Below are 25,988 nucleotides of genomic sequence, written 5' to 3' on the forward strand. Positions count from 1 at the left end.
CCTACTTATACCCGAAGTATTCAGAATGTCATTTATATTACACACACACACAGGTCATTATCAAATACAAAATGAAGAGAGCAGGTCATTCCAATACTTTTTATTTGAGTGTGAAACCATTCATATCTTGCACAACTGTACAGATAAAACTATTTCCATTTTAGCTGTAGACATGATTATCACACTGAGTGGTGTGATCAAATGTTTTATTTACAGAACAACTGCTAAAACATCCGATGTCATGTTTCCATTTATTTCTTACCCATAGGGTAATAGGTCCACCATAATTTCTTGGTGTTTTTTATAATACAGAAAGAAAACCTATGTTAATCTCTAACAAACCTCACAACTTGCTACAAATCTAACAGAAAAATGCCTACGGAAAGATTTTCCAAAAGTACAATACATTTTTATTTCCACACATACACAGTATAGTATAGGTTCAAAGGCACAGCTTTGATTTTTTTCTATCAAAGTGTCGGAAATTATTATAGTCTTATGAAGGAACCGTGAAAGTCATTTTCACACTTGGTGCTTGGTAAGTTAAAAGTTTGGTCCATTCAGATTCACAGAGTTAATATAGCAGAGCTGAGTATGATACTCAATGCCATAAATCCACATTCTCTCAGAACTTTAAAAACCCCTTTCCTGCCTTTTGCTGACACTAGCCATTGTGCAAACTTAGGACAAATACTTGCATGTAGAAGAACCGGTCCCCTACAAACCTCACTCAACTTAAGGCATACAGAACAGGCCTCTTCCTTCCCCCTAAACAGTGCTTACATTCCAAGGCAATGCAGGTACTGTGACAGACATAAGTGTAACAGGGAATCTAGAATTTCCAGATACCTCCACTTGGCCCTGGTGCTCCAGGAAGCAGTGACGACACCACCAGGAAGAAGGGATGCTTAGGACATATCTGAGGGGGCTGTCTGTTGTACAGTAAGATGACAGCCAGATGGAAAGGTGAATGCTCTTGGTTAAATTATGTGCCCATCCAAAAGCACAAACCAGGCTCCGTCTCTAGTATCCACCCTTCAAGACTAAAGAGCTTCTGTCAACAGGAAAATAGGTAATTTACTGGCAATGGTTGCCAACATAAAGTGAAGGCATGGAACAGAGGGAAAAGGGACAGGTCGGCCTGCCCGAGATAGTGCTCTATACAAACAGTCAAGTCTGGCTTGGCTACTGGAACCCAACCTCACTGACTTTTAGTGAGTCCCATTTCTGAACTAAAGTTTATCATCCCACACTGAATCCCAGCCTCATATTCATTAGGAAAATGGACGCCTAGGAATAGTCCGGGAGTTATGATGTATTGAGATAAAATTCTTCTGGGGGGTGGGTGTTGAGTTTATTATTATTATTAATAATTATTATTAATATTAAATATGGATTTCTATGAAAGCAGTCACTTAGCCCATCCTGTGGAGGCCTCTCCGTTGATGTAAGCAAAGCCAGGAAAGTGCTGCATGTGCTCATACTCGGAATTCCTGCGCGTGGTCAGGGGTGTGTACATGTCACTAGAGTTCCCATACCTCGTGGAATGCACAGACGGGCTTGTGTAGCACGTGTTGGCTGTGGGCACCTCTGGCCATCGGGGGGTGACTGCGGTAGGATGCAGTCTGGGAGTACTGCTCATCAAACAAGGTTCCATCCGGGAAGTGGGGCTATTAAACGGGTACTTGTTGAGGGGAAAGAAATTCCACAAAGTTAAAATTAGCTAGAAGTTGCACATACACAGTATCAGTCATGTTCACAGTTTAAGTTAAAGTTCTTAAGACGCTGTTAATGAAAGTTGATGGGAAGTAATCAGTGAAATTCTGAAAGACTGACTCTTGGTCTAGGAAGTATATAACAGGAGAAATGCAAAGGATTTCACAGCCAGAGCTAGGCCGACAGTCACTCAACCAAAAATACTGACTTTTTGTGCTCTTAATCTGCAATATTTGGGGAAGTCAAACCCAAAAGAAGGAATAACCCCACTGGGAATACGGGGGGGGGGGGGGGAGAGAGAGAGAGAGAGAGAGAGGGAGTGTGTGTGTGTGTGTACAGGAGGAACAGCATGTCCAAATAGATACGGATATATGGATGGATGGTTTTGAGCTTTATCATTTTAGGAGATGTGATAGGTCCCACTCCATCAACCCAAGAGAACAATACTGCCAAGAAAAACACAGTGACATCATTAAAAATAGCATTTTACAGTTGAATTCAATTATGAACTGCAACCTAAAAGCAGGCTTTTGAAGAGGAAGCAAGTCAACAGCTTCAAAGGTTATTATTAGTGCCTATCATTCAGAGAACATCTCTCTTTTTGGTTCACATTCACTGAAGTCCTAGAAGATATACAAGCAGGAAATGGTAAATTATTGGGCTTGGTGTGAATGTGGAAGAAGGAGTCAAGATAAGCCAAATGGAAGGGGAGGTGCTTTTGTGCAGGCCAGGAAAACAGGTGTTAATAGCTACAAGAAGAGGGGAAGCTGTTCTGGAAGGAATCGGGAATAAGAGGAGTGCCCCTGAAGTGCTGCTTCTTTTACATTCTTTTCAGTTGCCGAGACAGCTATGCAAATAAGCCGCTTTTAGTACAATCAGAGGGGAGGAAGGGGAGGAGCTCTGGGCTCCCTTTGCGAGCTCCGGGGTCTGCAGGCCAGGCAGCACAAAGATTTCCTTGCTGTGCTATGGGCCACCCCAACAAGAGCAGGAGCCAGTCAACAAGGGTGGCAAGGGCAACGAGTAGGGAGAGCGCCTATATGTGCTAATGTCGGAATTCTTCTGCTCCCCATCTGTCTTCCCTGACAGTTGGAGAGTGGAGCCCTGAGGGATTCGGTGGGAAGCTGCCCCCTGTGAAGGAGACAGACAGGCTGAAGCCTAGACAGCCAGGAGAAGGGGTTATGACAACAGTGGTGCCCCCTGTAGTCGAGCGGGCCAGAGGGGAACTGTTCTGCCTCTTTGAGTGGGAGCCCGAGGGGCAGCAGGGGAAGGCTGTTAGGCCCAAAGCATGCGAAGAGAACCAGCTATTCACAGGTCAAGCAGGAGGGCGCCAAGTTCTAGTAGTGAGGGTTTTGTCCTACCTAGGACAGACAACACGCCTTCCGCAGTCAGAAGAACAGGTAGGCAAGAGGGAGAAGCGCGTAGCTGGTATCTGGGAGCTGGGGGAACAAGGCACCAAGGGGTGTTGCCAAGGAGACCAGGAAGAGCGCACGGAGCCTTTCATAATCCCCAAATCAGCTGCGTGGACGGCAGCCACGGTGGACCCTCAGGCCTGGGCGGTGGGATTCTAGCCTAGGACCCATTCTAAACCCCAAAGAGACCGTACTGAGATTGGGCCCTGCCCAAGATATCAAGATCCCGGGTGTTAAATAGGTAATATTAAGAAGTATTATTACAAAATGGTCTCTAATTTTTTCCAAAAGGCGGCTTCCCCCTCCTGACAGTCTCTCAGGTAAGCTCCCCGGATGCATGTCCCTTCCCTGGCACAGAGGCCTCCTCTCTGGTCCTCTGGCCTGCCCAGCTGGTTCCCACCTCAGAGAATTTTGTCCCACATGTTGCCTCTGCCTAGAACACTTCTTCCCCACCCCTACCCCCAAGCTCCTTCCATGCTTGCCTTTTCATCATTCTTCAGACCTCAGCTCAAATGTCACCTCTTCAGAGAGACGTTTCTGGACATCCTCTCTCTCCAAGCTAAGTGCCTCACCCCCCATCTCTCAGGTCGGGATCTTAGCATCCTGCTTGTCAGCTGTCTCCTTCCACTGGCTTATATTCCTAAGCTCCTGGTGGGGCTTTGTCATGTTCTCTACCATATGCCCAACATCTGAAATGATGCCTGGCACCTAGCAGGTGCTACATAAGTTATCTGGTGAATGAACACCAGGACGTTACCGCTAGAAAGAACGTTAGGGATCATATAATCCAAGCCCACGTTGTACAGATGTACAGAAAACTAGGATCCATAAAGTGAGGCGCCACATGGCAAGCTAGTGGGAGAGCTGGCAGAAAAGCCCGGTCCTGAGCTTGTAACTTTCCTCCACATCAATCTGACTGGCCCAAACGAGGCAGGACCCACCACAACTGAACGGCAGAGAATTCAGAGAGGAAGACACTCCTTTCCTGGAACACAGCCCATTAAACTTGAATCCCTCTGTCACTCTTCCTTTAAGCTCCCCCCTCCCCTACAGACCACAGGGTCTTACAACCCTGACCAGGCCTCAGCTTGATGCTTCTGACAGAGTCCTACTTGCCTGGCTTGTGTAGGTACCATGTCACCGTGTGGACTTGGAGGCGCCTCCCCACAGAACCCGAGAGAGCGTGTCTTTTGTGCCGAATCAAGGACCCTAGATGCAGCTGTGCCCAGGGGTTGTGTCACAGGCTCAAAAGAGTAATTGCCTGGAAATGAGACTGGCTCAAAATATCTCCAATGTGACAATAAAATTCTGTTACCACAGAATCCGGCCTGGAAAATTCTGTCCCGTTAGGTCAGCTAATTGCAAATGAGTCAGTGACTCGTCTTCCCCGTGGTGAAGAGACCATTGAGAGCTGAGAGGCTGGAGTGCCGCTGCCCGGCCTGGCCATTAAAGCCGCCAGTGAGGCCTCTCTTTAGTCTGGCGGGAGCACCCGCCTCACCTCTCACACTTCACATCCGGGTTCACGCAGGCTCCTCGGGCCCGCTGGGCACAAACCCTGGGGTCCTGAGAGCTCTGCTCCAGATAAAGGCACTTTTTGTTGAGGGCCCCTAACCAGAAGTTAGCCTTTTCTAGGTCAAATCCCACACTGTTGCTACTGATGTGAAAATGGAGATGAGTCACCAGTCCCCAACCCGTGAGAGGTGTGCAAGGGGTGTCTGTGGGCACGTGTAGGTGCACGTGTGTGTGCACAAGTGGGCAAAGGTTCCCTCAAGGGGCCGTGACGTGAGTCCATCTCAGCTGAGACTGACCCCGGGCCTCTCTGGAACCATTTTAGGAAGTGCTATTTTGAGAAGTGACTACTCACACCGAGGGCTGACTTTCCTGCACTTGGAGAGGGAAGAATGAGCCCTTTATCCCTGACCCTCGCCAAATGGACTGCTACTTGAGCACGGGTGAAAGGTGGCCCCCGTCGGGCGCACAAACTGTTTTCCTATGAAAGGCGGCTCTCACTGACCAAAGTTCTGCCAACGGGCACCCCCCACCCGGGACATAGCTCCCCCAAGACTGTGCCAGACGGTCCACACCTGCTGAGCTCTTCAGGTCAGGATTAATTGAGTTAATACATGTGAAACACTTCGAGCTTCCACACAGTAAGTTTTCAAAACGTGGTAACTATTATGGATGTTCGTCTTCTTCAAGTCATAGCATCGTGGTCCACTAATGAAAGGAAGAGCCTTAGTGACTGACCACCTGGTCCTACCTCTCACTTTACAGATGAGGGAACTGAGGGCAAGAGAGGGGAAATGATCTTCGTGAGGTCACACAGCAGCTTACTACCAGAGTAAGGATCCATTCATCCCTTCATTCATTGATGAGTATGTCCTGAGGACCCACCAAGGGCCAGGTCTGTTCTGGGTCCTGGGAATAAGATGGTCAGAAAAAAAGGACCTGGTCCCTGCCTTCACAGAGCTAGTAGAGTTGAGGAAGACAGAAATTAATTCTATAATTATGAAAATATAATAACAGTGGTGTTACAAAGGAGAATGATGAAAATATCCACACAGAGTGTTAACTATGAGCTAGGCCCTGTTCTAACCTTTATTAACTCACTCAAACCTCACAACAACCCTATGAAATAGGTACTAGAATTATCTCCATTTTTCAGATGAGGAGACTGAGGCACAGAGCTTATCAGAGGCAGAGCTGAGATTTGAACTCAGGAAGCCTGGCTCTGCAGTCAGAGATTTTGTACCACTATGGTGGGCTGCTTTTATTCCCTTCGGCCCAGGATGCTATCCCAAAGTGGAGCACGCTAAGCAAACTTTGTAGCAGTCACTGGGCCACTGAGATCGAGGACCCACTGGCCCTGGGCTGGTCCACTGGAGTTGCCGTGGGAGCTGCGTGACCGGCTGGCAAGGCTGGGCCTTGGCCATACAGACGAGAAATGCGCAACAACTTTCTGGTCCACCCTAAGTGTCTTTCTAGCCAGTTTGCTTCTGGTTGATCAAATGGCGTTTAAGCTCAAGGGCCCACTTCACATTCATGGCTGCTGACAGGGTAGAGGTTCCATGAATGTGTGTTGAATGAGGCTCAGAAATACTTCGTGGCCATGTGTTTGGTTTGTTTTCTCTTTCTGGTTGGGCATGAGAATGGGGAACCTGGGAAAGGGCAGCTGATACCATCCCTTGTTCACTTATTTTGGTGTGGACAAGTGCAGCATGGCTGCAAGAAGGGTGTTTTTCTGAAATAATTCAAACCTTACCCTGTGCGACCTGATTCATCTGGACTCACTGATTGAGAAATTACGAGGATTCGAACAGGACTGGAGGTGTACCTTTGTAGTACCCATGAAGAAAGCATGTCTTGTATAAATGAGTAGTATAAACAAGGGCACACAATGCCCTATTTCAGAAACCAAATGACTTCACGTTATTTTGTGTATATAAATGCTGGGATGTCTGCGATTACTGAACTTCACAGAAGTGTTGTATCCATTCTTTAAGGCAAACCTGGTAGGCATTTACTTGCAGAAGTTAGTTTCTTGTGCTAATGACCAACTGCATTCTTTAACCATATTCTATGGTTGTGATTCTTCTTCCATTCAGACTAATCTTTTCCCCACTGAGTCTGATGTAATGAAGTGTGATATTCAGTATTCAGGAGTAGAACGGCTTGACCTCTGCTCTGGAAAGCTAAAACTAATTAACCCTGCAGTGGATTTTCCCCTATGTGCTCAACCTTAAACCAAAGTGCCAGGAAAGGAAAGAAACACAGTATCTTGGGTGTGTGATTCTTCTCTTTGGGAACTTGAAACTTATTAAGAACAGCTGCAGTAACCTCTCCAATTTACCTCCCACCCTCCAAAACACACACCATGTAGCTCAGTGCCACCGGCCTGGGGTTGAGATTTGGAGAATTTGCCTTTGAGTCCACTTTGTCACTTACTGGATGCATGGCCTGGGGCAAATTACATTCTGAGGTTTTCCTCGTCTTTAACACCTGGAGAAAATGCCTTCTTCCTGAGGTTGCTCTGAGAATTAAGTGAGCCTCTGTATTTGAAAGTGCCTAAAACAGTGCTTGACCCATAAATGTTAATGAAAAACAAAACGAAGGATTCTTTGTCTTTAGACAGTACCCTCCCCAGGAGAAGTGCTGATCTCAGCCTTCTAACCCTAACCCTAACCCATCGACCTGGGCAGAGATGTTATATAACTAATGGCTCCCCACCCCACTTTACAAAAGGAGACGAAGGCATTAAGCACCAAGTGGAGGGCATGAGCGGGTGGTGGGGGTCAGAGGTCGTGAAATGACCTTGCCTGAGAGCCACAGGACACAGTGGTGACGAGGCTGCAGGACCCTTTCACCTCCCACACCTAGTCTGGGTTCAGCGGGCTCCTCCACGGGCGTTCGTTTAGTCCTCAGCCCTTCGATTAGGACCAGCGATTAAATGATAATGCTCCAGCTGGGGACCGTTGTGGTTTCCAGGGTGGATGCTTCGACCTCTTTGATCACCAGGGACCGCACGGTCCTTTAGGAGCCTTTGGCTTCTTTTTGTAGCAAAAGGCTTTAAAAATAACACCCCAGAAAAACCAGCCCCAGAAATTTCACGAGGAGGAATGAGGGAGTGAAGAAAGAGGGAAGGGAAGGTAACGCCAGGAGCTGTGGCTGGGATTTTCACTTGATCTTGCCAGTGTCTCCTTACTGGAGCCGAAGCTCTCCCAAAGCAGGCACGCTTCCGTCTCATTCTCCCCGTATTCTCAGAGGCTAAGCAGTGCTTGCCGCATAGTGGGCACTCGACAGTCGTGGGAGAGCGACTGAATGAATGAATGAGTGGGCTGCTTAGACTGTGTGTGACCCAGTCTATGGCAGCAGCTCTACGTCATTTAGGGGGTCACCGTGGGGGAGCACAGACTCTGCTCCCAAGAGAAGCAGTACCTAGGGAACAGGCCTCTCTGTGTGACGCAGTTGGGACCTATAATGAATGCCCCAGGTGATGATTTAGAGGAATCCACTTCTTGGCTTGTCTGGGGATTATACCAGGGCTCCCCCTGGTACTGCCGATGGAAATCAAAACAGACGCCTGTTTGCCCCGAGTGCCCGTGGACCGTGGGTACACTCTGGTCGGTGCCCTCCCCACCCCAAGAGGCAGGTCTGTGCTGACAGCTGATGTAACTGCAGCCTGCATCCCAGCTCACGTCCTGCCACCTCTGTTCTGGACTCCTGCAAGTGCTTCCTGGCAGCGCTCCCTGTTCTGCCAGGCCCCTTCCTCTCTGCTTCATTGTCCTTTGGCCCTTGCTGCAGGAGCTCTTTCCTAAGCATAGCTCTCATCTTGCCTCCCAAACCTGCCGCCCTGCCTGCCACACACCACAGTTGTTTATGCTGCCCCACCTCCTGTTCACTCCTCTGTTCAATAAACAGTGGATGCCCTCTATGAGAGGTGACAGAGGCTGGTGCTTAAGAGCCTGGGCAGCCAGGGTCACACTGCCTGGGTTCAAGTCCTCGGGCAAGTTATTCTCGCTTCCTTTCTGCAAGGGTTACCGTGGAGGTGTGGAAAGTGCTCGGCACTATGCTTGGCACGGGACAGCATTCAGTAAAAGCTAGCTGTTCTTTTTGATGGGTGCTGTGACCCGGAGATCCTAGACTTAATTTCTGCCTTCATGGAGCTCTGGGGTCTCCTGTGGGTGTCAGGAAAGTCAGTGATGAGAAGTATGCCAACAGAAGAAAGCCCAATGCACCACGTGAGTACAGAGGAGTGGCACCGAATACGGTCCTGGAGGAAGGACGAGGGCAGTGTCAGCAAGTGCCGCACAGACAGTAGGAGGCTTGTCCTGAACAACAAGCAGAAGAGGTTGAAGAAGAGAATCCCAGCCCGAGGCAACAGTATCTGTGAAGACCTGGGGGAACTGCACGTGGGCTGGCGTGGCTGGGGCAAAGGTGGGCTACGGCTGGTAGGCCAGAAAGGCAGGCAGAGCCCAGATGATCATGAGTCTTGAGAGACGTGCTAAGGAGTTGAACTTGACTTTGAAAGCAATGACATGCAAAAGAGGGACAGTGTTATCGCCAGTTGGCTTTTTTTTTTTCCCCAAAAGATTCCTCCAGCTACGGTATTGGGGATGGGACCAGAGATGGGGCAAGTTCGGTGGCATGGCAACAGATGGGAAGGCTTTTGTCATCATCCAGGTTGGATAAAGACCTGATCTGAGGCAAGGACAGGGAGCGTGCAGAGACAACGAGGATGCAGAATTGGATGGAACTGGTGACCAGTTGTGTTTGGGACCCAGTGCACAGGAACACGTCTGAGACAAGTGGAGCACCCAACACTGGTGCGACAGGTGCAGCCACTATCCCCACTCACCAAGGCCACAGAGGAGCAATGTGGTTTGTTAGACAGTGAAGAGCCAAAGGCCTGAGAATGATCTGATAAGGGTCCATTTCAGGAGGACTCTTCTGGTAAGGTTGTGTGTTTGGGCTGGACTGAAAAGGAACCGATGTGAAACCAAGAGACCAGTCAGGATGATGCTGGCATGACAGTCCTGACAGGACTCCATGAGGGTCTGACTGCACCAGGAGTGGGTGGTGGGAGAGGACACAAAAGATTCAGTCTGAGAGTGGCTGCCCGAAAAAAAGGACAACAGACATTGCAGCTGCTTGGCTCCTGGGAGAGAGGTCAAAGGGAGGACAGAACTAAAGACATGTGGTTGGCACCCATGTATGTGAAAGCAAGTAGGGGTGAACTCTGGCTGAGCACCCGCTGTGGGCAGCCACTGGAGGGAAGAGATGGCACTGAGGAAAAGACCGTCCTTTCCTTGGAGACACACAGTATGCAGAAAGTGCTTATTAATTGTGTTGAATTGACTAGACCTGGCACCACGCACACCAAGGCCTGGACAAGCGGGGCCACCGACTCACCTGTGCAGAGCTCCTGTGGTACGGGGAGTAGTGGAGCGGTCCCGAGATGGCTGTGTCATGCGGGAGGGCCGGGTACTGGCTCTGCATTGGGGGAGGATGCTGGTTGCCATAGCTCCCGTAGTTATAGCTTCCCGTGTATCTAAAACGCATTAGGCACATTGAATATTGTGAGTAACAGCAGGGAGAACAAATCAGTTTGACACCTTTAAAAATCAACCTCATCTACTTTTGTTCCTTTTTGTTCTTTTCTTCCTTTTTGTTTTCCATTTTTCTTCTTTCTGTTTCCTACCATCTCCACTCTGCGGCTTTGTTGTGATAGTTTTAAACTCCCAGGTGGGTTTTCCTCCTCCCCTCAGCATACCTCCCTCACCACCCGGCGGATGCGCAGGGAATGAAAACTAGCCCTGAGCAAAACATCATTAGTGATGGAAACCTCTTCTCCTGTTGTGGTAAAAAGCCCCATATTATAGCCTGAAGTCAAATCGGAAAAAAAGAAGAAATTAGTTTGGGACTTCTGTTTTTGTATTGTTCAGGCCTTTGCTTTCCCATGTCTCTGGTGCAGGGGGGAAACACCACGGCCAACCAGGCGTCAGCCTCCGGTTCTAAGCCTGGCTCCACCACTTCCCAGCTGTGGGACCTTGGGCTACTCGCACCCTTGTTTCTCACATCTGTACTAAAAATGCTGCACATGACCCCGAGGGTCACTTTCTATTATAAAATAGTCTTGTGGAAACATAGGATACCATTACCACTATTCTTTATTTTTATTTATTTATTTATTTATTTATTTTTTTTTTTTTTTTTTGCGGTACGTGGGCCTCTCACTGTTGTGGCCTCTCCCGTTGCGGAGCACAGGCTCCAGACGCGCAGGCTCAGCGGCCATGGCTCACGGGCCCAGCCGCTCCGCGGCATGTGGGATCTTCCCGGACCGGGGCACGATCCTGTGTCCCCTGCATCGGCAGGTGGACTCTCAACCACTGCGCCACCAGGGAAGCCCTACCACTATTCTTAATAACATCTTTATAGCAAAGACGCTGACATATGATCATTGCGGGTGTCTGTTGTGCCATTTCTGCAGAGTCGGAAGCTCTCTGAAGCAATTTCGAAGTTGATTTTAAATGTGTGGGGAAATACTCTAGGAGGCCCCGTGAGGAAATGGTGGCTGCCCCACTGATGGGTCAGGGGCACCTGAGCCTATGGAATTAACTTCAAGTATGCCCACAGCCAGGCCTCAGGCTACCACGCGGAAGGGACCTGAGCGGTCCTCCTCCGTGCCCTCCTGTGTCCTCCAGAGCTGGTCTGTTGGAACCTGGCTTGTGAGGCTTACTGTACCTACATGGCAGAGTCTCGTGAGAAGAAGGGCCCTTTTTAACATCATAAGTGTTTTTCAGATAACTGCACATTAGACACTGTGTGAGGAATGTCTTTTAATAAAGACAATGCAAAGTGGCAAAAGGCTGTTACCCTTTTAAATGGATCTGTAGCTTATTCATCACGGTAACATCACTACAGATTAGGGGAAAAAATATGGGCAGAATCAATGATTTATTTATTCAGGGTCCAAAGCGCCACTGGAACCCAGGGGGATTCTCTGAACCCCATGAATGACTGCTGCCCTCCAGGGACCTCCAGCCTCGGGTGAGGAAGCCCTCCTCCTATCGAGTCATAAAAGACTTGGACCCACCGTGAAGCTGTGTTATAAGGCTACAAAGTGCACGAGGACCATCCAGGGGAGCTGCGGAGAGGGAGTATTCAGTTTTCCTTCCTAAAGGAGGCAGACACAGGCTCAGTCAGCCTGACCCTTACCAGCTGTGTGGCCTCGGGGAACTGGACTCGGTGCCGCCTCAATTTCCTCGTCTGTCGAGCGGGGGTGACCCGCCTACCTCACCTGGTCATTGTGGGGACTGCATGAGACAGTCGTACAGGGGCAAGAGCACGCTGAGAACTCAACAGAGGGCGCAGCCTTCCTGTCCTCAGAAAACAACGACCGAGTAAACCCTCCCCTTTCAAATCAAACGTAAAAGCAAGGCAACATCCCAGGAAAGTCACCTACCCGTGCTCGTCTCTGTGGGGATAAACTGGGATCCTGTGTGTGACCGAGGAGGAAGGTACGTGTGTACTCCTCATACAGGGCAGCTGTTGGGAGTTTTCAGCTGGAGACCCTGCCGCCGTTGTCACTGTGTATGTTAGAGACCACGTGTATGACTGCATCGCTCCTGCAGAGACAAACGAAGATGCATCAGTCAGTAACAGTTCTCACACCCCCCAGTGCTTCCTTAGAATGCTAGTGGCTTCCCATTGCTCTTCAGCTGAAAGCCAAAATCTTTATAAAGCATGTGTCTTGGTCCCTGCTGATCTCACAAGAAGCATCCCCTACCCTCTGCCTTTGTGCTCTCTGATCCAGCCACAGTAGCTTTCTTTCACGTTTTCCAGAGTACCATGAGTCCTGGCAACACAGGGCCTTGGCACATGCTGTTTCTGCTGCCTGGAATCCTCAGTTTTCCCTTAGTACCCACTCTTTCTTCATATCTCAATGCAAAGAAGCTGTCTCCTAACCCCAGACTAAGTCAGATCCCTTACTGCATGGTGGTGCCCACCACAATTTGTCATCTTACACCCATTAATGAATGTGATAGAATTAATGCCTAATTCCCCACACCAGACTGTAAGTTCCATGAGGGTAGGAGTCTTGTCTATTTTGCCCACCGTTAGGTCCCTGGTGCTTAGCGCAGAGACTGGTGGCCAAAAGATTTTCAATCAAAATTTCAAAAGGAAGAAAAGGGAAAGGGAAGACAGGAAGAAAGAAAAAGACGGAGGGAAGGAGAGAGGACAAAAGAAAGCTCAGGGCGATGTAGCTCAGACGGGCTCCCCAAATAACTTCTCAGCACTCAACTAAACAGGTGTTTAAGGATCCAACAAATTGCTTTAAGCAAGGATAAGTAGATTATTGGACTCTGCCTGCCCAGGTCTTTTTGAAGATTATTAGACAGTGACCTTAACGGTGACCTATTCCATACATATTATTAATTCCATTAATTTGCTTTTTAATTGGATACCTTGAAAGTGCTAGGGACTGGGAAAAGAAACTGACAAAATTTTAAACCTTCAAGAGGCTTAGGAGCTTTATGAGATAGAATAAAAAATGGTAATTTAAGAAATCACTAATAGTGATAATAAAGTCATCAACTTAATTTCTGATAAATTTAGAATGTTGATATAATGGAAAGGATTAAACCTATTTTAAAAGGTAGCAGATATAGGATTCAGCACCTCCTTGTAGGCACACGGAAGACTGAAGAACTGGTTAAGGGACGTCATTTTTAAGGTGAACTAAAAGAGAAAACTTTGGTCCTCCAATCCTATACCTTCTACGCAGACCATGTTTAATCTTGAAATTCTTGTGGGAAGATAAAGGAAAGGTTTTCATTTAAAAGTGGAACTCTACCATAGTGTCTCTTTGCTCTGGGTCCTAATTCTGCCATGCACTGGCTGTAAGATCTTGAGCCAGCCTCTTAAATTTTATCTGCCTTTCTTTCATAATCTGTAAAATAGGGATAATTACGCCTATTATATCATGTAAGTCATATAAGTCATGTAAGTCATACCTTGTATGACTGTTGTGAGGATTAACTGAGATAATATATGTCAAAAAGCCTGGCACGTGGTAGGCTTTTAATGATATTCAAGCACTCTTCATTATGAATTCAGGTATTCTTACGTCAGACTTTCTTAAAGTAGAAATTTCTTTATTTCCCATTTCAGATTCCAAGGAAGAAAAGACAAGTTTCTTGGGTCAGATTCTGTCACCAGGGGTGAAACGTTTGAATAGCAACAGTGATTTAACTAATTACAGCAAACTTCTAAACCCATGTTCTTCTGCAAAATCACAAATACCCTTATCCAGCAGTATGGCTAAAAGCACCCCTTCTTGGTTTGGATATCCACACCATTATTTTCCCCCCGAAGATAATGACTTTAGCAGGCTGTGTGCTAGGTGTCATTTATAATAAATGCAAGAAGACTAGAAGGAAAAAAAAAAACCCCAAAATGATCATGTCTCAGAGGACTGGATTATGCCTGACTGCTCTCCTCTATATTTTTGAACTTCATATGAAATTATATAACTGTTGTAATTTTTAAAAATACCCTTTTTTATTAAAACAGGTTATTGCTGAGGATGGTTTTAACATTTTTTCCATTTTGCTTATCTGGATTTTTATGTAAAGAATGTGTATTGCCTCTGTGAAAAGAAAAACATTATTAAAATGTATTAAACAAATTTCACAATTAGAAATGGAATTGGAGGGGGTGGGAAGTTTGGGAAAACAATGAACCAGCCACAGCAAGCAAGTAATTAACCCTTCAAGGCCCTGGGACCTCAGGAGAGCGCAGCGAGGTCAGTGGGTATTTTAAAAGGGGCAGTCTGGGAAGCCAAAGGATTTTCTTCCCCCAGCTCCGCAAGCAGTAGGAAGACACAGTGAGAATAGCCATCACCTGAGAGAATGCAGCACAAGTTACTTTTGTGTGAGTTCCTGGAGCACAGCAACGGTTCCTTATTCATCTCTGTATCCCCAACAGAGGGTTTGCCAAATAGTAGGTGTTCAGTAAATTTTTGTTCCATTGAATTTGTTGTTGAAGGAGTAAATGCTGCTAGAAATAGACGTTATCAAACAAAAAGCTAGTGGAACTCTCGGAAAAATGGGCTCCTGTGGTCTGGGAAACAAAACCCCTAAATGGCCATGTGCCAGCAACCTAACAGATCCACTCAGGCAGGCTTAAGCAGATTAACACCTACTGGCTTGGGTGAGAAACGCTCTCTGCCTGGGGAGCAGAAAAGAACACCCCTTGCATTCCCTTTCCTACCGGTGGGACCTCCAGTGAGGACTGCTGCTTCTTCGTTTTTAAGGAAACTAATAGAAGAAAATCTGTGCAGTTAATAGTTTGTGCTTAATTTTTAAGACAGCTCTAATGCTTTTTATTTGTTGGTAAAACAATAACAAACCTTCCATGTTTGTCTAAGTCCCATCTTTCTCTTATTCTCCCCTCCCCATTCCCCCACGTCTAATTAAAAGTCTTGAGAACAGTGGTGAAAGTCCCTGGTCTCTGAGAATCCTCTAAAGATCCTATAGGATTTGAGAATCCTATAAAGTTGTTGTCCATGTTATAGTATTGAAACTGCTAGAGAGGAATATTTTCTTTCCTTCCCATCCCCAGTAAAACATTCTTCTTCCCTGAGTTTTTGTTGTTGGTGGTGTTTATTTTTCTTCTTTTCTTGAAAGGGGTGCCTCAGGACAGGGAGGATGCTTAGAATATAAGAGGCAATCAATAATGATTTGTTAAACAAGTGAATGAACGAATGATCATCCAACATAAACCAGTTCTCATACTAGTTTCTTTTTATATATTGACGCATTGGATCTTCACAATAATCCTTTTGAGGTAAGTAGTATTACCTCCTTTTTCAGGTGAGAAAGTTGAGGCCCAAAACTTGGTCAGGTAAGTGGCAGAGTTGGGATTTGAACCCAGATCTGCCCAACTCCATAACCTTTCCACAATAACAGTTGCTTCTCACACTTGCATGTGCGTTTGCATCGCTGGGGATTTTGTTAAAATGCAGATCTGATTCAGTGGGAGATTGGGAGTTGAGCCAGCGATTCGGCATGTATAACAAGCTTCTAAATGATGACGATGCTGTTGGTCCATGGAGTACGCTTTGAGTAGCAAGCCTCTAGGAAACACTGCCTCCTATCGTGCATCGTGTACGTTCAGGGCCATTACAGATCACAAGCTGTGAGACTCTGGTACAGACTTGTGAACATTTAAACTGCTTCCTAGCCTACCTGGCCGTACCCTTCTGTCAGATTTTGGACTAAATCATTTGAACCTTTTCCCCACTAGGATTCGATGGACCATCACAGATGTTGCTCCGGTTTTGGGCCAGCCTAAGCCTTTCTTAGTACCTTCCTGAGAAATAAGCTCCTTTAAGTACGTCTAGATTCTAGAGCTGTCTTTCCCTATACATTAGCCAGTATAAATTTAAATTAACTAAAGTTAAATACAATTAAAAATTCAGCTCCTTAGTCACACTAACCACATTTCAAGTACTCAGTAGCCTCAAGTGGCTGGTATCTACTGTTTTGGACAGCTCAGATTCACAAAAAACAGAAAAACATTTCCATCGTCACAGAAAGTTCCATTTGAACAGCTTTGTTTCGGAGTATTTGTTACTAAACAAACATTTCCTGTAACCTTCAAAACTGAGAAGAGAAAGAAGATTTTATATCTGTCTCCACTCCCACTGGCTATCATCTATCCTAAAGGTGGCTGTGCTTAAGGAGAATATTTGCTGAAGCTGAAAACCTCATCTGTTTGAGTTACACTTTACCAACAGTTCCATGGCCAAAATCTGACTGACAAAACTGACCAGGGGCAGCAAATGCATCAGTTCCCAGAGAGAGAAGCTGATATGGCATGACCTGGCCCCTGTCCACCTCTGCAGCTTCCTCTCCTGCACCCTCTCCCTCATTTATATACATCAGTCAGTCCTCACTATGCCAGGCTCTTTTCTGCCTCAAGCCTGTACACATGCTGATCCCCACTACCTAAAATGATCTTTTCTTCTCCCCAGCCTTTATGTGGCTGGCCCCTTGTCATACTCCAGGTCTCAGATAAATGTCACGTCCTCAGAGAGGCCTCCTCTGACCACCATCTATGATGGGTCCCTATAGCACTTATGACCATTCAAAATTATATATTTACCTGGTGCTTTACTTCTGTATTGACTCTCTTACCCACTAGAACGTAAGGATCATGAGGACAGCAACTGCACCTGTTTTTCTCGCTTGTGTACCCCAGGGCATGGCACAGATTAGACGTGGAATTACTTTTCGCGGAATGAATGAACAGATGAATGAATGAGCAAATCCAAAGGTTCCAACATGAAGCCAAGCCCCTGGTGGTGTGAAGTCAGGGGCAGATTAAACAATCTATTTTCAACCCCAGCTTTTATTTCCTAATTTCATTCCTTTGGAGAAAAGGAGGCAGCAGGGATGGACGAGGAGGAATTCGCTGGCAGGGACAACTCTGGGGCTCTGTGAGTGAGTCACTGCGGCTCTGTGGCGGGGCCGCAGTGTCCACCAACTCCCACTCACTTCAGCTGCCCTCAGAATAACTGAGCTTTTGTTACTTGGAAAGACTAGCCACCAGTTATCTTTGTTACATCCTCAACTGATGCAGAGAAAACGCAGCTGGGCAGGCCAGATGTTCTACAGTTAGGGCTATTTATGAGGAATTTGCCTTTATATTTCTTTAGGCATCCTACCATCTCAATGATTTAATTTGCTGGTTTTGTGTTGCAGGGAACCCATGGTGGGAAGTTGAAAACATAAGTTTAATAGTTAACTTTTATTGTCATTGCTGAAGGAGGGAATACTTAAAATGACATCATAAACGAGGTCTTAGAACCCTTCGGGGGCCTGACTTGCACAGAGTGGGATCTTAACGTTTTGCTTTAAAAGACATTAAAGAATTGCAGCCCAGTGTCCTGTGAAGTGGGTTGCTCCGTTTGGAACCACATGCCATGCTCCTGAAGAGGAGGAGCACCAGTTTTCCTTAAAGAAAGCTAAGGGGCTTCCCTGGTGGCGCAGTGATTGAGAGTCCGCCTGCCGATGCAGGGGACACGGGTTCGTGCCCCGGTCTGGAGAGATCCCACAAGCCGCGGAGCGGCAGGGCCCGTGAGCCGTGGCCGCTGAGCCTGCGTGTCCGGAGCCTGTGCTCCGCAACGGGAGAGGCCACGGCAGTGAGAGGCCCGCATACTGCAAAAAAATAAAAACAATTTAAAAAAAGAAAGCTAAGGTTTCTGAACTTGCTGGGCCAGGAGGAAGGTGGCAAGCCCACAACATTAGAAAAAAAAAAGGATAAATGGGCCAGATTCTACCTTGTGGAAATCTGTTGAAATGGAACCTTTTACCCAGTCTCTTCTCATGGCATTGCCACAGACTCTGACATACCCAACCAAAACTGGCCATGCATCAGGTGGTTTGGGGTGCTCGATATGCCTTCCCTCTGACTTTTCAAAACAATTAATAAATACCATCCTAAAACATATTTAGAAATACATACAGGTATGGACAGAGAACTAGATACAGATATAGATGGGTGGCTGTTTTCCTAGTGAGTCATAACTCATTCTCACACTACTTTGTATTCACTAGTCCTTGTGTCAAAGGTTCCCAAAAGGTTATGTGCAATGAATTAATTTTCTCCTTGTGCTCACCAGACAGACATAATACTGTTCTCTTTTTCACAGCTGAAAAACGGGGAAGTGTCCATCAACAGTGAGACACTGCTACATGGAAGAGCTGCAGATGCCTGATTGGCCCTGACTCTCAATGAGCTAAACTTGATGACACGTATATCATCTGAGCAATGATATTCAGAGTCCTAGAAGCCCAACAAAGTCACTAGAGCACATAAAATTTCATTTAAGGCGTTAATAAGCTGTTTCAGCCAAGAGTTGTTTTGTTTTGTTTAATTTTCTCTACTACTTCTTCATTTCTTGCTTCCTGGCTTGGGTCCTTTTAAAAAAATTGGTTTTGCATTTTTTTTTTTAAAATTGTTAACCACTTTAGATACTTCTTGGAAAGTAATGGTATACAAATCAAGCAGTAATTTAAAGATGGAAATAGAAATTAGCTGGTCATGAAAACCATATGCTGAGTTAACTTAAAAAAAAAAACATGGCAAATGCATTTTATAAAATTTATAATAATTGTTCTCCAATTTACAACATTATTCAATAAAAAACTGCACAAATTCCCAAACTTAAGAAGCCTACTATAATAGATTTCCTAAGATTTAGGTGTATATCATGGATAATTTGTGCTTTATATTGTAATAGCTATAAAACCATACATGTTGTTAGGAAATTATGTTTATGTTCCCTCCAAGACCATGACCCACAATGCATGCCAAGGTCCAGTCCAATTTAGCAATGGAGTATTTCAAAAGTGGTACTTGAGAAAAATATTACAGATAGTTTTATACAGGATAACATTTTTAATGCCCCCTGGAGATATCTGAGAACAAAGCTGGAATGTGCCAAAATCTTCAAAGGCTACACTCATCTGAAGAGAACCTGTTTCACATTTGTATTTCTAAGAAGCTACTTTTACGACTCCTGAACACATTGCACAGAAATCTCTGTACACATTTATGATATTCCTGTGCCTCTGACTATCACACCTGCCATAGCGTGAGGCCTCCAAATTGCTACAAAGAAAGCCAGCAGCAGACTCACTAGCTGGCTGAGAATGATCATGAGATCCTAGAAATCTTTCCTTCACACTCCTCCTTCCCCTTATTTCCTTAGTGTCCTCTTGTTTGATCTGTTGCTACACTGGAAGAAAGGTTCCACTCAAATTGTTTCTGCTTCATAATGCAGAACTCTTTCATTTGCATTATTTCCCTGTTTATTTTAGAAGTAAGGATGTTATCACTGACTGACTGACATGTGTGTCTCCTGGGCGGTGGTGGGAGTACGTGGGCAGGATTATTCAGGTTAGTGGCTCCTAGCTGCTCTCACTGCCCTTCCTTCCTTAGTGAGGCAGGAGACCCCCAACTCCAGTCTCCGATGGACCCCTGAGCAGCTGCAGAGCTGTGAACAGTGCTTAAGTTCTTTTCCCTTTTTATTTTCAGCGAAAAACGTCGTTCTGTACTTTTCTTCTGGAGCCTTCTAAACAGGAACTACAACAACCCACTAGGGAGAGAACATGGGAGGCAGGTGGGAGGCGGTCAAGTTCTTTCTGCTCCAAGTAGAAAACTAAATGCGATTTGAAGTGCATCTATGTAAACAAATGCAGGGATGCTCAGATCTGAATTTCCACAGAAGAGGAAGACTCTCCAGCTGTGGACCCAAAGTGAAATCATCACTCCATCTAATGCCAGTTGTTGACAAGCCTGCTTTTTTTCATCACTGCTCTGAAGAACCCAGTCTCCTGAGCTGTCTCTGACAAAGGGCCACTGGGTTTGTTGGCACGTTTCTGCCCCTGGCAACGTGCAAAAGAGGGCAGGCACCTTATAGGCTCTTAAACATCTGTTCATTCCCTCTCTGAGTAGCTCTGGTTCTGGAAACTTTAGTGAAAGAATTAATCAAAAGACTCCTGGAAAATGACATGCTCTCTTGCCTCCAGGCCTCTGTACTACTTACTTCCTCTGCTTGGAATACCTTTTCTCTATTATTTGGCCCCCAACCAGACCATCCAAATAGAGGCTGGAAGCCCTGCTTTGTGCTCCCTAACACTCTGACCTTTCTCCCAACTCAGCACTCGTGACATTATATTGTAACTGCTGTCTTGCTCATCAGAACCCTAACCTCTCACAATAAACTCCCAGGGTAAGGGACCACGACTCACTTGTTTGTATCACCAGCTTTTGAAGTGTTTAGCTCACAGAAACCACTTGAGAAATATTTATTAGATAAATGAATAAATGGATGGACGAGTGCGTGAATGAGCAGATAAAAGCACCTAAATATGACAATCTCATCCTATTTGATCTTCAAAAATACATAATTTAGTTCCCAGTGTATTCTAATTAGAACTGGGATATAACTAAGCCCACGCTATGAGGGGCTGGAGGAAGATTCTAACCGGGAGGATACCCAGCTTGAGAGTCACTGTGGATGTCCATGAGAGGTGGGGAAGGCCTGAACCAGATGGCAGCAGTGGGCTGGGAAGGAAAGGGTGGGTCAAGATTTGTGTTAGAACAACTGGCCTTGGGAGGTGTGGAGGAGAATGCCAGCCGTCTCTCCCATATCTGTCTCCCCTTCCCTGCCTGGGAACCCTATCCTACATTTCCCCACCTCTCTTTACAGTTACATGAGGCCATGTGACTAAGTCCTTGCTGATGGAATCTAAGTGGAAGCGACATCCGCCAGCTTCAGGCCAGGGCTTTTTCGAGTGGGTCTTCCTCCTCCAGACCCACTCTCCATTTCCATTAGCTGGTTGCAGACCTGACAAAGCCCTAAGGCAGTGGTCCTCAAACTAGTCAGCCTCAGAATCACCTGGAGGCTTCTTGAGCAAATGGTTGGGCCCCACCCTACAGTTTCTGATTCAGTAGGCCTGCAATGGGCTCTGGTAACGAGCATTTCCAACAAGTTCTCAGGTGATGCTGATACTTCTGGTCCATGGACCACACTTTGAGAACCACTGCCCTGGGGTATGGTGGAGCCTCATACTGAAGGAACTCGTGTCTCTAAATGGCTGCATTAAAGAGAGCCTCCTCTCTGACTGCAACACCCTGCATGAAATAGATTTCCACTGTGTTAACGCCATCCATGTTTGGGTCTATCTGTTACAGTAACTTAGCCTATCCTAGCTAATACAGGAAGAGCGGAGGGAGAGGAGAGCTGGGTAAATGAGGGAGTAGAAGATAATGAATTTAATTAGCACAGTCTTAACCAAGCTCTCCACTGCAGTCTGGTCTGTTCACCTGCCCCACCCTCACCCAGGGCCATCTAGCAGAAGGTTGTTTCTGCCTTTGGTTCCCGTGTGCTCACTCCTCTGTTAGCTGAGTCCTTCTCGTCTTTTAAGGCTGCCTTTGAGTCTCACCTCTCTCCTGAAGACTCTCCTCCGCCTGCCCGGGTTCCGGTGGGATGGACAGGGTCTGCTCCTCCCTGAACTCCTATACCCCTCTTGGCTGCAGCCCTCATCTTGTAGGCACTCCTAACAGTAACCCCTTCTATCTGGATAGCAGTGCACTGTTAACAAAGCACTTTGGCTTTTCTTACCTCATCTAATCCCCACAGCAACCATGTGAAAAAACGTGGAGGTGCACACACACACACACGTGTGCACACACGCACTCTATTTATTATATTAGGTAACACTTACTGCAGATTCCACATCCAGTGTATCATTTCCACAAGTCTTGAGAGCAAGGACATTTGCAGAATGACTGAATGAATCAATTTGTTTATGACTGACTGTGGTGCCTGGGACCCTTCTCCACCCTTTACTTTTCCTCCTCCATAAAATGGAACAATAATTACCTTGCAGTGTTACTGTGAATATCAAGGGTCCTTTGTGCATGGTAAAGCAACATTTAGACACTAGTAACTAGCTATTATTATCCTTGTAACATTTCTTCCATTTTCAAACCTTGTCTTGGCATGCAAGATCCTGCAGGATGTGACTCCAACTTACCTTTCCAGGCTTGTAACCCTTCTTCATGACCACCTACATTTTAACCACTTTACCATTCCCCGAAAAGGCCCCATACTTCCTGCCCTGTGCATTTGCATACACTGTCCTCTCCCCAGAGGCCCTTCTGTAATACCTTTGTCAGTTAAAATCAAGTTTCAGCTCAAATCCCCTCCTTTGTGAGGTCTCCAACCAGATGGACTCTCCCCTTCCTTGGGGACCCTGTAGCATTAGCTTGAACCTCCATTATTGCCCCTGCCTTGATTCTGGCTACCATGGCTTAGCATATGACTTCCTGTCTCCCCACTTTCCAGAGATGCCTCTCAGTTTCTGGCTCATGGAGGGCTCCCTTTCTTGTTTTCAAGAATGGCTGTGTTCTGTGTTTTATATCATTTTAGTGACTTATTTTTTTGTGGGGGGGCAGTGGGTGGAGATTTTATCATGGACTTGATCTGCCAACTTGAAAACAGAAGCATAAGGAATACATACAAACTAATAAATGGATAACTGCAAGTCATCCGTAAATCCAGGAGGATACTCAGATTTTGGCATTGTTTTGGGAGGGGGCTGGAGGGAGAATGTTTTTCCAGATAGCTCTGGCTTTAAACATCAACTCCCCACTCAAAGCCTTTGAGGGGCTGTTCATTACCTGTAGTGTTGAGGCCAGTGTACTCAGGGGATGGGTTGCTGACAGGGGAGGAAGGAGGTGGCACTTCCACGGACGTGGCAGATTTTGCTGGAGAAAACGATGGCACTGGTGAAGGGGTTGGTGGGGCAGCCTCCGTCAAGATAATCTCCTCTCGGACTTCTGCTATGGGTAGAGAAAGGGTGGGTTCTTAGAGCCAAAGGTCAAGGCAAGTTGTCTTTCAGGGACTTTTAAAAAGCAAATATTCTTTCTAATCTGTGTCATGTCACTCCTCTGCTTAAAACCTCTGATGGTTTCCCATCACCATGGTGGCATGCAAGGGAATTCCCACGTACACACATGCCCACCCTCAAGAAGAAAAAGACATTATTGGTTTCCCACCATTTGACTTGTTCACCATAACTAAATTCTTTGGGATGCGGAGCTAAAGAAACACAGAGCACAGAAGTAAAGATACAAATCAAATTGACAAGGAGGACGATTCCCAGTGAAATGCCGGCTTACCGGTGCTTCCTTCTCCCTTCATGGCTCGCATGAGCTCACTGGCGCGCTCCTGGCAGTGCAGGGATTCTAACAGGTAGAGCACATAGTCATCAAACATCAAGTGAATTAGGTGAAAAGACCCTGGTGAGAGAAGATCCAAACAGAAAGGTAAGTCATGTCGGCTCGGGTGTGCCCCTCAGCCTGGTTGATAACACGTCACACGGTGCTCTGACCCTCTGTCCTGGACCCTCATTCCCTCTCAGTTATGGATCACCTTGCGGTCAGAGGTTGCTCTCCTTTGTCGTCTCCTCACCTAGCCTGGTGTTTAGCATAAAGTAAGTGTCATTAACACTGTGGCAAGTGAGTCTTTTCCTTGCTCGATTTGTTAATAGGACATCATCAAAAATGGTACCTATTGAGCCATCTGTCAAAACGCGCCTGAGCTCTCACATTCGCACCGGCGTCAGCCTCGTCTAGGCACCCCTCACTCTGTTCAGCATTGCTTGACATAGTGTCTTGCATTTTTCTCTCTTCCACAAGTTTATCTTATTTCCCCGACTGGACTTAAGGATATTCACGGCAGGGACTTTGCCTTCTAACTCACTGGTGTCTACCAGTGTACACAACGTAATTCCAGGAGCATAACTGACACTTTAAATTAGCAACAACGGAATTATTTCCTTAAATGTTTCTGAGACTCCCGTTTAGCACATGGTTGTTACAAAAGGTATTATGATGGAAAAGATTTGGTATCCTCAAGCAGTATTCTTCATTTTAAATTTAGAGTAGATTACTTCATAAAAAGGGATGTGAACAATCATTTTTAAAGATTTTTCCCATGTGCCAGCCTTTGTGCTCCAAGTGTTATATTCTCTAATTTAATACCTACCACCACCTTGTAAGGCAGGTGCTCTTACTCCTGTTTTGCAAAGTCAAGTACTTGTGCAAGATGACACAGTACATTACTTCAAAACCATCTTTTTTTTTTTAAAAAAAAATTTATTTGGTTGTTCCGGGTCTTAGTTGCAGCCTGCGGGATCTTCGTTGTGGCATGCGGGATCTTTAGTTGTGGCAGGCAAACTCTTAAGGCATGTGGGATCTAATTGCCTGACCAGGGATCGAACCCGGGCCCCCTGCATTGGGAGCGCAGTCTTAGCCACTGGACCACCAGGGAAGTCCCCCAAACCATCTTTTCTTGCACGTCATGCTGCCACCACGGACAGTGGAAGATCCACATACGGAAGGGGCCTTCATGTCTGCTGTCATGAAGACCTCACGGATGCCAGCGTCAGGGAGGCCAAGCCTTCATCTCTAGTCCCATGTTTCCACCTCTCAAAGGGACATCGCCACATGGACATCCTGCTGTCCCATGAAGTGTCCAAAACGTCTCACCGACTATTTACAAGCTGCCCTCCTCTTCCTATTTCCCTTGAGTTTGCTTTTTTTAGAAGCCTTATGAGACTCTGGCATTATTTATTATCTTGTGATCCTAGCATCATTATCAACACCACTATTATTGTCATCATCATCATTGTCATCGCACCTCCATTTATTGAATGTTTACTATGTGCCAAGAACTCTGCTAAGCACTTAACACACTCTCATCCTTTCACCAAACTGTGAGATAGGTGCTATTATCCTCTTACACACAAGGAAATGAGTCTCTCCATTGGAATTAAGTAGGGATTGGCCTCAGTTTGCTCTGGCTCCGAAAATCCGTTCCCATTTCCCCTACAGATCATCTGGTCCAGTCTCCTCATAGCACAGATGGGGAAAATAAAGAACATGGTCCCCAGAAGGGCCATTTGAGTTGGGCTCTATGCCTTTTCGGGTCTCAGAAATAAGGTGATGAGGGCCAGTTGGGGGCTTTTGGGTGACTCCTCTTTGGTGGAATTTATTAATTTTCTCCTTTTTAGTTGCACCTGGCTTCTTTGTGCATGCGCGCACACACACGCACACACACACACACACATTCATTTCAGATAGATTGATTCTTTTGCTCCAGAAATGTTACAGAAGAAAATCCCTGGCTTAACTCTGAGGCCACTGGATGCCCTGCAGGTCATGCACACCTACACCAACACCCCGTCTCTCCGGAGCCTGCCACCACCTATGATCCTTGTGCCCACAGAGCTCCACGTCCACGTCCCCTGTCCTGCACTTTCTTCACCTTTTTCCTCCATCTCCAGGGTGCTGTGTCTGTTTTTTGACCCCACTTGGAATTCAGCAAGGTTCAGGGTTTTTTTTGAGTCATGGTGAAATGCAGACTTCCAAGACTAAACTTTCCATCTACTTCCCCAAAATGAGTCCTGTGAACCACTGAGGAGGTACAGCATTGTGGGTAACTGCATGGGTCTGGATCAAACTGCCCAGGTTGAGCTCCAGCTCTGCCACTTAGTAACTGGGACCTTGAATGAGCTGCTCCTCGAAAATGTTAAAAATAAAACCAGCCGTTTACTGAGCCCTTGCGCTGTGGCAGCCACTGGGTTAACTGCTGCAGATTTACTATTGCATTTAATTCTCATCACAACCATTTGAAATAAGCAATACCCTCCTTCTGCAAAGGAGGAAACTGAGACTTAGAGGAGTAAAGTAACTGTCCAATGTCACACAATTATTAAGTGG

The 25,988-nt window shown here is 46.3% G+C and overlaps 1 protein-coding gene across 2 annotated transcripts in view; it reads right to left on the reverse strand.

Moving 5' to 3' along the window:
- Positions 1-1,411: 1,411 nt before the first annotated feature.
- The window catches only part of RFX4 (regulatory factor X4), a 165,840-nt gene continuing 141,263 nt past the window's right edge, over positions 1,412-25,988 (reverse strand). For both annotated transcript variants that reach the window (XM_065886804.1, XM_065886805.1), the window contains 5 exons: positions 23,385-23,504; positions 22,884-23,045; positions 12,088-12,250; positions 10,035-10,173; positions 1,412-1,684 (listed from right to left, as the gene is read on the reverse strand). In XM_065886804.1, coding sequence (XP_065742876.1) covers positions 1,412-1,684; positions 10,035-10,173; positions 12,088-12,250; positions 22,884-23,045; positions 23,385-23,504 — 857 coding nt within the window. The remainder of the gene's footprint in view (positions 1,685-10,034; positions 10,174-12,087; positions 12,251-22,883; positions 23,046-23,384; positions 23,505-25,988) is intronic.

Source organism: Phocoena phocoena, chromosome 11 (genome assembly GCF_963924675.1).
Source record: "Phocoena phocoena chromosome 11, mPhoPho1.1, whole genome shotgun sequence".
Classification (NCBI taxonomy): Eukaryota; Metazoa; Chordata; class Mammalia; order Artiodactyla; family Phocoenidae; genus Phocoena; species Phocoena phocoena.